At 50.6% G+C, this 12,309-nt stretch overlaps 1 protein-coding gene across 1 annotated transcript; it reads right to left on the reverse strand.

Annotated features, from left to right (window-relative positions):
* Nucleotides 1-3,796: 3,796 nt before the first annotated feature.
* Nucleotides 3,797-11,235, reverse strand: RND1 (Rho family GTPase 1). Its single transcript, XM_042948481.1, has 5 exons — nt 11,027-11,235; nt 10,164-10,251; nt 7,423-7,532; nt 6,427-6,561; nt 3,797-4,891 (listed from the first exon to the last, which is right to left on the reverse strand). Exons 1-5 carry the CDS (start codon nt 11,144-11,146, stop codon nt 4,646-4,648), a joined length of 699 nt encoding a protein of 232 aa, XP_042804415.1. The 5' UTR covers nt 11,147-11,235; the 3' UTR covers nt 3,797-4,645.
* Nucleotides 11,236-12,309: the final 1,074 nt, after the last annotated feature.

Here is a 12,309-nt window from a genome sequence, read left to right on the forward strand (position 1 = left end):
CGGCCGCGCGGCATGCTGGGAAGGTGAGTTCCTGGTACCTGGCGGCGCGGGCAGACATTAAAAGCCTGGGAACTACTAATCCCACAACGCACCGCGCGAAGGCCAACCCCGGCCGCGGGGTCTGCTGGGCAATGTGGTTCGCCAAACATCTGAGTTTGTGGGAGAGTTTTCCGTGGGTTTGCTTCCAGCAAAAGGTTCTCTCGCCACGCAGTCTTCCTGGAATATGTTGGTTTTACTAAACTATCGTGGCTTACGACGAAGGAATTTAAGGGCTTCCTTAGATATCAATAACGCTTAATTATCACAAGCAACTGCAGTAGCAAATACTGGACCGTTTGTGGAAAAGCGTTTTTACAAAAAAAATAAAAATCTGTGAGATAGATTAGCCCAACTTTACAGGCAGACAAACTAAAGGTTAGGTTACAGGAGTAGCCTAGTATTTCAGATTGAGGGTAGGACAATTCATTGTGTGGGACTATCCGGAATTTAGAAGGACATTTTAGCAACCTTGTCCGGGCAGCACAATACCCAGTTGTTGTGGCAACTCAAAATGAGTCCATACTTGGATTACAGAGCCCTCCCGGAAGGATAGTATTGCCTGGGCTATGGCATCTGTTTTCTCAACATTCTTAATAGGACCCTGGCTTCCTCCTTTTCTTGCCCTTTAGAATCTGGCCAGCGGGGCTAGCTTCACATTTTTGCTTCTTTCTTCCACCTAGCGCCCCCACCCCTGCCCTGACTCAGATCCACAGAGTTTTCTTTACCCCAAATTGTATGTTTACTTCGTTTCTCTTTGCTCTTGTGGTTCTTAATTCACCAGCCCCACTTTTCCCCCACCCCCAAAAGAAACCCCAAACCTTGCCACTTATATAGAGGATGGTTTAGATAGGTATCAGTGTCTAATGTCCTCTTCCTTCCCACTTTCCCATCATCAGCCTTTTGGTTTCAGTACCACGTGGCTGTAGGTCTGGCTTTTCCCTCCGAATGTATGTTCAGTTCTCTTCAAACAGAGCCTCAGGATAGACTCAAACAATTCTAAAACCTGAACATCACCCACAGTGGCTCAAAGTAACCCTGGAAGAAAAGCGTTTCTGCTCTTAGAACTCTGCAGCTTTGCACTTAACCACTTTTACCGTAAAGAGAGATCCGAAGGGAAAGGCGGTCTGAGATCTAGTAGATGTAATGCATGCAGTGAACACTGGAGGGCTCTCCACTCCCAGAATGGAACTTAAACTAACAGACCAAAGGTGTAGACTTTAAGAGCAGCAGCTACTAGTGTTTACTGAGAATATTCAATAGAGTGCCCAACTCTGTGCTGGTCACTTAACTTGTATTACTTATTTTACTTATTTCTCATAACAGTATGAGGCGGGTATTACCATCATTTTACTGATTAATTATGCCTTCAATGGCAACACAGTTAAAAGAATGAAGCCAGCGTTCAACTCCAGGTTCATTTAACTTCAGAATCCATGGTCTTCCCCTAATTTCTAGGCTACTGCTCTTCTTTAAAGATGAGTAAATTGAGACCCAGAAAGATGATGAAGTTTGTTCAAGTTCATAGTGCCAGAGTTCCCCTAGTGCTTGTGCACAACTTTCTCATGACACATGTAAGACATTGCACTTAGGGGTGTGCCTGGGTGGCTCAGTTGGTTAAGTGTCTGGAGTCTTCATTTCGTCACAGGTCGTGATCTCACAGTTCATAAGATCGAGCCCCATGTTGGACTCTGTATTGACAGCGCAGAACCTGCTTGGGATTCTCTCTCTCCCTCTCTCTCTCTCAAAATAAATAAATAAACATTTAAAAAAAAAAAGACATTTGCTTAAAGGATACTCATATGCTTTGTCCTGCCCTGCTAGTTCTTTCACAAACATGTATCTTTGGAGATAGGGACAGAGGGACTACGTTGTAGTAAGGACCACAGGTAGAGTCTCCTATTTAGGTACAACATGGCTAGCAATAAGGAGCCCATGGGATTATAGTTGACATTGAGACCCAGTTTGAATACTGACTCCATTACATACTAGCCGTATGGTCTTGTGCAAGTTATATAACACTCTGACTTTTCTATTTCCTCGTTTACAAAATAGGGATCATGATATTTCTTGCCTCAAAGGATAGGATAGCAGTTAAAAAAAAAAAAAAGTGCATGTTCTGGAGTCTGGCTGCCTGGATTTGTTTCCAGATTCTATTGCTTTCTAGCTGTGTGACCTTAGGCACGTTAACTAACTTCTCTGAACTCAGTTTCCTTGTCCGTAAAATGAGGTAGATAATATCCCATAGGGTTGGCACAGGAATAAGTAACATAGAAAGAACTCATAAGTGGGCGCCTGGGTGGCTAAGTCGGTTAAGCGACTGACTTTGGCTCAGAGCTTGGAGCCTGCTTCGGTTTCTGTGTCTCCCACTCTCTGCCCCTCCCCGCCCTCAAAAATAAATAAACGTTAAAAAAATTAAAAAAAAAAAAAAAAAAAGAGCTCATAAGTGCCCCTGACCCATAGTAAACATTTAACAAATGTTAGCTATTATCATTTATCAGGTTAAATGTGATAATGCAGGTAAGCTCTCAGCACAGTCCTGAGTACATAGTAAGTGCTCAATACATAGTTACTTCTTATTTCCAGCACACTATGAAACTTGGAAAAACGTGTCTGAGAGGGATGTTAAGGCTCCTGAGCTGTCGACAGGCAAATGGAACCGGGAGGTGAAGAAAGCAGAAGACATTACCTCTCCTTGAACTAGGAGACCACAACCCCAGGAACCTCCCCTCAACCTGGGCTTCAGTCTGTCCCACCTTCTGCAGGGGTTGGAATTTCAGCAGCTTGGATCCTCTACTGATGATTTCACCAAACCTTGTCTTTGTTCTCTAGACTTTCTAGGGCAATGGTTCTCAACCAGGAGTGATTTTGCCTCAAGGACCACTTAGCAATATCTGGAGACACTTTTGGTTGTGAAAACTAAGTGGGGGAGGGTGGGGCAGGAGGTGGGGGAGGGCAAGGTCCTACTGCCTTCTAGCAGGTGGAGGCCAGGGATGCTGCTAAACATCCTTCGATGCATGAGACAGGCCCCAGCATCAAAGTATTATCTAGTCTAAAATGTCATTAGTTCCAGGGCACCTGGGTGGCTGTCAGTTGAGCATCTGACTTCAGCTCAGGTCGTGATCTCACGATTCGGCGGTTCGAGCCCTGCATCAGGCTCTGTGCTGACAGCTCAGAGCCTGGAGCCTGTTTTGATTCTCTCTCTCTCTCTCTCTCTCTCTCTGTCTCTCTTTCTCTCTCTCTCTTTCTCCCCCTCCCCCGCTCATGCCCTGTCTCTCAAAAATGAATAAATGTTAAAAAAAAATTTAAATGTCATTAGTTCTAGGGTGCCTGGGTGGCTCAGTCAGTTAAACGTCTGACTCTTGGTTTCAGCTCAGGTCATGAACTCACGGTTTGTGGGTTCGAGCCCTGCACCGGGCTCTGCACTAATGGCATGGAGATTGGAATTCTCTCTCCCTCTCTCTGCACCTCCCTGCTCTCTCTCTCTCAAAATAAACATTAAAAAAAAAAAAGTGTCATTAGTTCCAAGGTGGAGAAACCCTGCCCTAGGGCTAAGGAGATCTTCATAAGCTTATTGGACTTGGGTAAGGTTTGGGTCAGGTAGTGCTTTGGGGGGAAAGGAGATCCTTGTTGGAAATGCCAGGGAACAGCGGAGCCAGTCACTCTGCAACCACAGAAAGGGCCGCAGGATAACTCCTTCCTCGGTATCAAAGACCAAACAAAGGGGAACAGAGAAAGAAACAAAGAAAACGGAGCCAGCTTCTTTATATGTGTTATATTTTTCATTAATAAATAGGTTTTCTTCTTTAAACACAGAACATATAACAGATTGAAACACTCCCCCCTCCCCCCAATTCCAAAGACAAGAGTCTATAAAACAAATGCCAGCTGTACTGCCCTAAGGGCAGAAAAAGTCTGGTGACCCCCACCCAGCCCTGCCCCCTGCAGCACCACCACCCCCACACTGCAAGAGAAGGGGGTCTGGGGCTTCTCCCCTGGACCCTGGGGACTTAGGTGAGAAGCATATGAATGTATGATGTCACCTCTCCATGAGGCATGGGCTATGCAAAGATGAGGTTTCCTTCTCATTGGCTCTGACCAGCTCCTGCCCTTCTCATTTCAGTTATGAAGCACCTGGGCTCAGCTCCCAAGGGAGCTGCCTCTTGGCTTCCCCGCTCCACTCCTCTGCGGCCTCCTCAGAGGGGACGGGAAGGGCTCAGGGACCCCTCCCATCCCCTGGCCCGCATGGAAGCGCTGTGGAAGAGGCATGATGCTGAAGGTGAGGCTCCTATAGGCCCCCAAGCTCATGAGGCCAGCATGCCCCCCACACCCCCACACCTTTCCTTCCTCTGGAGCAGGGGACACTGGGGCAGCCGCCCCCACCACAACCTAGTGCCTGGCTTGGGGTGTGATGGTTCTTTCTCAGTGTCAGGTCCTCAAGCCGGGCCTGGCTCTTTCCTCGTCCCATTCCTGTCTCCTTCCAAGCCCTCACCGTGGCTGTCTGAAAAACTCGTGTCCAGTGTCCTAAATTGTCCCGTCCTCCCTCTCCCCGTGCCTCTGCAACCCAAGGGAGGAAGTGGGAGGTTGCCTCCCCTCTCCAACCCCCACTTCACATAATGGAACAGCTTTTGGCCTTTTCCTTCTTGAAGGTAGAAGAGATGAGTTCGGAACGACTGGGGAGGTGAAGCAGTCGCTTGGAGAGGCTTCGGACAGGGCTCTTGGGGGGCACTGGGCTGGGCTTGTTCAGACACACCATGGACGCTGTCCGGAAGATGCTGTGGATACTCTTTTCTGAGGTAAAAGCCGAGCCTTCCAGGTAGATTTCTGCACCCAGCTGCTTGGCTATTGCACAGCCCTGCAGAGGGGGTGAGGTCATGAATGCAATCGTCCAAAATGGCTCTGAAACCCTGCCTTCTGTGCTTAGTGGTACTCCCCAGGGCTACTCCGGATGGGACCCAACAGCCAGTCTCCCATCACCACCCTCTGCTGATTATTTTCCACAGGTACCTGTAACACTTTTAAAACCATATGGATACCAGACCAAGTAAATCTTGCGGTAGCGCCTAGGCATTGATATGTTTTTTTAAATATATATATATTTTTTTAACGTTTTATTTATTTTTGAGACAGGGAGAGACAGAGCATGAACAGGGGAGGGTCAGAGAGAGGGAGACACAGAATCTGAAACAGGCTCCAGGCTCTGAGCTGTCAGCACAGAGCCCGACGCGGGGCTCGAACTCACGGACCTCGAGATCGTGACCTGAGCCGAAGTCGGCCGCTTAACCGACTGAGCCACCCAGGCATCCCGGCATTGATATTTTTAAGAGCTCCCCAGATGATTCTAATGTGAACCACTGGTTTGAAAGAAATGGTCCTGTGTTCCCAAGTGCAAAAGAAATTATCCAGGGGCGACTGGGCAGCTCAGTCAGTTAAGTCTCTGACTCTTGATCTTTGCTCAGGTCATGATTTCATGGCTCATGAGATCAAGCCCTGTTTCAGGCTCTGTGCAGAGCCTGCTTGTGATTCTCTCTCTCTCTCTCTCTCTCTCTCTCTCTCTCTCTCCCTCCCTCTGTCCCTACCCTCCTCTCTCTCTCTCTCTCAAAATAAATAAAATAAACTTAGAAAAGAAAATATCCAGGAATATCATTAAAAACGCAATTTCTTCTTTTTTAAGATTTTTTTTTTTAAGTAATCTCTACACCCAACGTGGGGCTTGAACCCACAACCTTGAGATCAAGAGGCGCGTGCTGGGGTGCCTGGGTGGCTCAGTCGGTTAAGCGTCCGACTTCCACTCAGGTCATGATCTCGCAGTTTGTGAGTTCGAGCCCCGTGTCGGGCTCTGTGCTGACAGCTCGGAGCCTGGCGCCTGCTTCGGATTCTGTGTCTCCTTCTTCCTCTGCCCCTCCCCCACTTGTGCTCTGTCTCCCTCTGTCTATCAAAAATAAATAAAATACAAAAAAAAAAAAAAAAAAAGTCAAATGCTCCACTGACCGAGCCAGGCAGGTGCTCCCAAAACACAGTTTCTGTATCTTTCTCCCAGAGTGACTCTATAGGTATGTTGTCGGGAATTCTAACAGGCACCTCTAGTGATTCTAATGTAGGTGGTCAACAAAAAAAAAATCTGAGAAATACTAGTACACACAGGAATGACTCATCTGCCAACCTATAGCATAAATCGGGGTAAGTAGTTACCTGCCACCTCTATTTAGGTGACTGATCTGCTGATTACAGATGGCCCCCCAGGATACCAATCTCCCTTGCCTCAGAGAGAGTTTGAGCAAGGGCTATATTTCAAGTCCTTCGCCTATAGCTTTCTCCACCCCACCTTTAACACATGCATGCTCATAGACACACACACACACACACACACACACACACACACACACACACCTGCTCGTAGGAGATAGGTGCCTGTTTCTGGTGGGACAGCTCCATCAGTGTGCTCAGGTCTGTTCGCAGGTCTGTCTTGCAGCCAATAAGCAAAACGCGGGTGCTAGGACAATAGTCCAGGATTTCTGTCCTCCACTGAAGAGCCATGTAAGAAGGGAAGGGGGAAGGAGGAAGGAAGAGTCAGTGGCTAACCTGCAGAAACCCAGTTGGCAACATCACACACACCATCCAGCTTATCGGCAGCCCAGCCCTCCCTGAGTCACAGCATCACCAATGCACTAATTACATCATCTTCCTGTGAGGCCTTTGGGGCCACAGGAGTGCTGACCCAAGAGCCTGTCCCCTCATTCAACAGCCCGGTTCACAGGGGCAGAATCTCCTCCCACTTTCTGCCAAGCATCTGGGGCCTGGATCTGGCCCCTCAACCCAGTCAAAGAGCTTCACGAGACCAGAAAGCCAGGAGGGATCGGGAGGAAACCAACCAGTCTCTTCCCAAGAAAAGGAAATAATCCCAAAGTATCCTGGGAAGTAGTCCCACAGGGTATTCTGAGACGCTTCGGTATGGGCAGACTCTGCCACCCAAACCAGGTGTTTCCTACCAGCATTTCTGCTCACACCTGCCTGCCTTGCCCAGTCCCACTGGGCCTGGGATCAAGGTCTATAGACACTGCCTCCAAAAGACCCCACCTCCAACCCTCAAACCCTATCACTGAAAGGTTCTGACTCTCAGTCCTTCACCTCCTGAGTCTTTAATACCACCCTCCCTTGCTGGGCCTTGGCAGAGCAGTATAGGATATGGCAAAGCCAGGAGGCAGAGTGGGGAGAGATCTGGGTTCCAGTCCCAGAGCTGTAGCAAATGGTTATGGTTTCGGGAAAATCTCTTCCTTCCCTGGCCTCAGTTTCTTCCTGCTCCAGAAGAGGGGATTGGACAACGAGGTCCCCAAGATTCTTTCTTGTTCTCAAGCTGAGTTAGAGATTGCAGTTATCCAGACTTACCTTCTTGAGTGCACTATCCACTGTCTCCGGTCGGCTGATATCAAAGCATAGTAATACTGCATCTGAGTCGCTATAGCAGAGTGGACGGACGTTGTCATAGTAGGGAGATCCTGGTATGGAGGAGAAAGAGCTGATGGTGACATTTCCCCTTCCCTACAGGCTTAGGCCCAGAGAGACCCATTCTTGGGAATACCATTCTTGGCCCTTAGGTTAGTTGGCCCCACCCATCTCCCAGGGGAACATGCTACAGCCTGGAAGCTTGGGACCTGACCACCTGCCAGAAAGCAGTACAAAAAAAAATCATTTCCTTAGCCCTGAAAAGGGGAAAGGGGGAAATAAAAGGGAGGAGGGGTGGGTAGAATAGAATTTGGATCTCCTACAGGGCGCTTAATTTAAGGTCTACCATTTTTCTGAATCCCAGAGGAGGATACTCCCACCCCTGCAGAGACCAGGGCTTGTGTAAGGTCTCTTTTTTAGAGTCTGCCTGCTGCCCTATGTCTGCTCCTTGCTTCTGCTCCAGGGTCTCCCCAAAGGAAAAACAAACCTGCCTGTTACATAACTGGCTGCCCTGCTTCTTTGCCATGGGGTCAGAACTCTAGGAGGCTGGCAGGAGAGGAAGAATATCATGAATTCATTGCCCTACTCCTCCCTGCAAAAAGCTGCAGCCCCTATCCCCCAAGATCTCAGGGAGGCAGTTTCAAAGATAGTAGCACCAAAGGCTAGGGATTTAGAGGCTCGAGAAAGGGTCCTTCACTGGGAGGGCAGCAGGCATTGCAGACCCAGGTGGTCCAGTATGGGAGAATGCTAGGGGCTCAGCCTGCCCCCCTCCACCCTGGGGAAGGAACAGTAGCAGATTTGGAACTCAGACAATCCGTGCTCAGAATAGCAAGCAGCCCCTCTCCCTGCACCACAATCGCCATGGAAACTGGGGGGAATCCAAGCTGGGGTAGGGGGTTGGTCGTTTAAAAAAAAAAAAAAAAAGAGTAAAGAGGAGTTGCAATAACTGTGGCCCTTCAGCAATCTGCCCCCATCCCTGGTCTGAGGTGGGGTCTTAGCACCGCAGCACCGAGCAAAGGGAGCACTGCAGCAGTGGGGAAGGGGGAGGGGAGGGGAGGAGGCCTCCATTCTGGCTCCAGGCAACCCCCCTCCCCTAAAACCAGCAAGTGAGTAACGGGAACAGGTTCGACCCTGGCCCCTCGGTTAGGAGGGCCCATCCCACACACCCCTACCGCTTCCTCCTTCTTTGTGGGCACCTAATTTGAAGAAAGGAGTTTGAGGATGACTGATAGCCTGCATCCTTTCTGAAATTGGAGGGTGGGCATGTGACACAGGGAACTGACACCACTTTGCTGACTTGCCATTATCCGGACTGGGATTCAAGAGCTGCATTCCACCGGGGGGGGGGGGGGGAGCATTTGGGGGCAGTGGTAGTAAAAAGAGATGAGCCGCAGTGAAATTCTGTGAAGACTGAGAGGTGGACAGGGGACAGCAGACGAAATCCCATATATCACGTAGCCAAGCTGCATTCTAGTCGGATCCAGCCAGCATAGCACAGTCCACGATAACCAGAACCCTGCCTCCCAACCCCTGGTGCTGCAACGGAGGAAAGCATACAAGGTGGAGGAATTTTTGTCTTGCTCTGTTTTGGGGAGGGGGGGAGGCATGAGGAGATCTCATTTTCTGTTTACCCGTCCCCTACCCCCAATCTTTTCAGACCTCAAAACTGGATCATGGGAACAACAGCTCTTTGAGGAGTAGGATGGCATATTTATTATATGTAACAGGAAAGCCCTAGTGGCTTACACAGTTCCTCTTTAAACTCAGCCTGAATATCCATTTTTAGAGAGTGGATTTTATTTTCTTTCTGTTATTCCTGGCTTTTAGTCCTTAATTAGGACTCTGAGCCCAGTCTATTAAAAAAGAATTGGGGTAAAGGAGATAATGAGCAGGGATCAGAATCAAAGCAAAGGACAGCCTAGCACCGAGGGGTTAGGGTTGGGAGGCTGAAAAATATTGTTTTCTATATTCCAGAAAGACTGGGCATCTTCTACCTCAGCCCAGTATGGGGGCGGGGGCGGGGGGGGACTGTCACAGCCACCCCTCCTCCCTGCCACTATCTACAACCTGACTGTGCCCCATATTAAAGCCATCTCCCCCACCCTCCAAAACATCGATGATGCATCGCTTCATCCCTGAGCCGCAGCAGTATGACAAGTGGAACGGAGCTGCGGCAGGCGGACAGCAGTGACCCAAGATGGAATGCAGGAGAGAAAACTGAGTCAGGAGCAATATTCCCCCAAAGCAGGCTTGTCTCCCGGCCTCAACCACCACTGCCTCCAGCAGCACTGACTCCTGTCTCTCATTTGGCTTTGCTCTGGGGCAGTAAAGGCAGTGGGGGCGGGGGGGGGGGGGTGGTCGGTGGGGGGTAGGGGTAGAGAACAGGGAGTGGAAATGGAGAAGCCCTATCTGACAACACCCCAGGTGTAGTCAAGGTTCATTCATCTCGCCATCCCGGCCCTCTGAAGGAAGGAGCTAGACCCAGAGAAGTGGCTTCTGGGGCTCATCCACTCTGCACCCCTGGACCAGCCAACCAAGCAATCTTCAGGTCCCCTTCTGTCAGTTTCCTGGCCAGTATCATACATACTCCTTCTCCCCACCAAAGAGGGAAACAATTTCCTAAGAGAGCAGCTGTAGCAGACCAGTGGAGGTGGGAAGGGGGCATTTAGGGTTGGCAGTCTTACCTGAGGTGTCCCAGAGACTGAGCTCCACCCTCTGTTCCTCTGTCTCCAAGCAGGCTGTGTAATTCTCAAACACGGTGGGCACATATGTCTGTGAAAAGAGAGGAACCAGTCACACCCTGGGTGCCCCTACCCTCATAAGCCTCTGATCAGTGCTGGCTACACAAGAAGCCACTCACCCTAGTGAGACACTAAAGTGGCAGGGGATAAGGGGCGGGGAGGGGGGATACCTGGGGCAGGAGGGACCACATGGGTCCGGAAGGAGAGGAGCGTAGAGGCACAGGCACTTTGCTCCATGGAAGAAAGAAAGCTGAATGACTTCCAGCCAGGGACAAGCCCCCCATATCCCACATGGTCAGGGAGGCAGACACACAGATTTCTCACAGCTCCAGACTTGTCTGTCTCCCAATTTCAGAGACACAAGCCAATTCGAGCTCTGTATCTTCTCCCACAAGCCCCTCGGACCAGCAGGGCAGCCGAAGCCCGCCTGCGGACATGCTCGCAGAACCTTTGAGGATGGGATGAGGAGACCGGCAGGTATTACGTCAAGGAGAAACCCCAGACTCTGAAATGCCTCCAGTTCCCTCTCCCGAGCGAGCCGACTCCAGGTCGAAGGGAGGTAGGAAGGCATCTGATCGGGGCCTGTGGGTGAAGAGGTGAGGAGGGGCCAGCCAGCGCGGCGGCAGAAGTGGAACAGGTCTCAGGGGAAGCTAAGGCAGCGCGGTCCTCCGGCCGGGCGCCTGAGGATGGAGCAGGCTGGGGTGGCGTAAGCGGCGGGCGGCTAGCTCCCCCGGGCAGGTGGAAGCCTGGCCGCGGGGAAGACAGGCGGGCAAGGAGAAACGCTGGCCAGCAGGCGGGCAGCTCACCTCGGGATAGCAGTCCTTCGCTAACACCTGTAACATCGCTGTCTTCCCGCACTGCACATCCCCCACCAGAACCAGCTTACATCTGGCCACGACTGGCTGGGGGGGCCGTCTCTCCTTCATGACCGTAGCCTCCGCGGGACTTGGACTCCGATTCAGAGAGGAGAGGGTTGCGCCAGGGGCCCCTCAGCACAAAAACCCGGCCGGCTTCCTCGCCGCTCTCCGAATGGAAACGAGGCCGGCACAGCCACCTTATATCTCCCAGGCTGGGCCAATCGCAAGAGGAGGCGGGCTCTGTCAAGGCCAATCCCTGAGGTGGGATCCCCTCCAGCAACCAATGGTGGGGAAATCTGAGTCAGTGCCCTCTTCTTCCCTTCCCTTTCCCTTAAAGCTGCACCGTTGCTTCCTCTGCAAGGGGATTCCCACGCTGTTTGCATTTGTATTAGGAAGGGGGAGGGGACGTGAAGCAAAATTAATGGTCTTGAGTGTCCATCAATTAGTGTCAAAAGCAAACTGGCCATGAAGGCAGAAAATGAGGTCAGGCTGGCATTGTCCCAAGAGAAAAGCAGGATCTGCCCCAACTATAGACAGGTGGCACCCGGGGTAGGGGGTGGGACGGTGGCCCCCCAGATCTCTGATCTCTTTGTTCCATCTAATCCCCGTCCAAATCACTTCTGGCTTCCTCTCCCAGAGGCTCCTGCTATACTTCTTTATCAGCTCCTGCTGTACCCCTTTCAATGCCCAAGTCTAGAATCACCTTCAAATAGATAGATAGATAGATAGATAGATAGATAGATAGATAGATAGGTCTTCTTGCATCATCTGGAAAAAAACCACACAGTTCCTGACCCAGAGATGGACAGAGAGAAAGGAATGAGGGAGTCTGGCAAGTGGGGATGAGAAAGAGGAGACTAAAGCAAACAAAGTCTCTGTCTGTTGGGGCAGATAACCTCTCACCCCATGCCAGGCAGGAGCTGCTTAAGGGTGTTTGTTCTGCCGCCTGGGTTCAGCTTCCTGGATGAATCAGGCACAGGTCCAGTTCTAGGTTGACACTTACTAATGCCGACATGCTGTGTGTCACCTGGTTAAAGTTCAGACTGGAAGACTGGGCCTGGGACTTTGGATCAGCAGGCTGGAGGGCAACCCAAGGTTGTGATGAGCTAATGACTGCCTCTGGGCCCTGCCCCTCGCTAGACAGGACCATGGGGTATGCACAGCTCAAACTGCCCACTGATCATTCAGGAACCAAGATGGCCTAAAGAAGACCTTCTGGGGATCAGGGTTTG

The sequence above is a fragment of the Panthera leo genome, chromosome B4, assembly GCF_018350215.1.
Source record: "Panthera leo isolate Ple1 chromosome B4, P.leo_Ple1_pat1.1, whole genome shotgun sequence".
Classification (NCBI taxonomy): Eukaryota; Metazoa; Chordata; class Mammalia; order Carnivora; family Felidae; genus Panthera; species Panthera leo.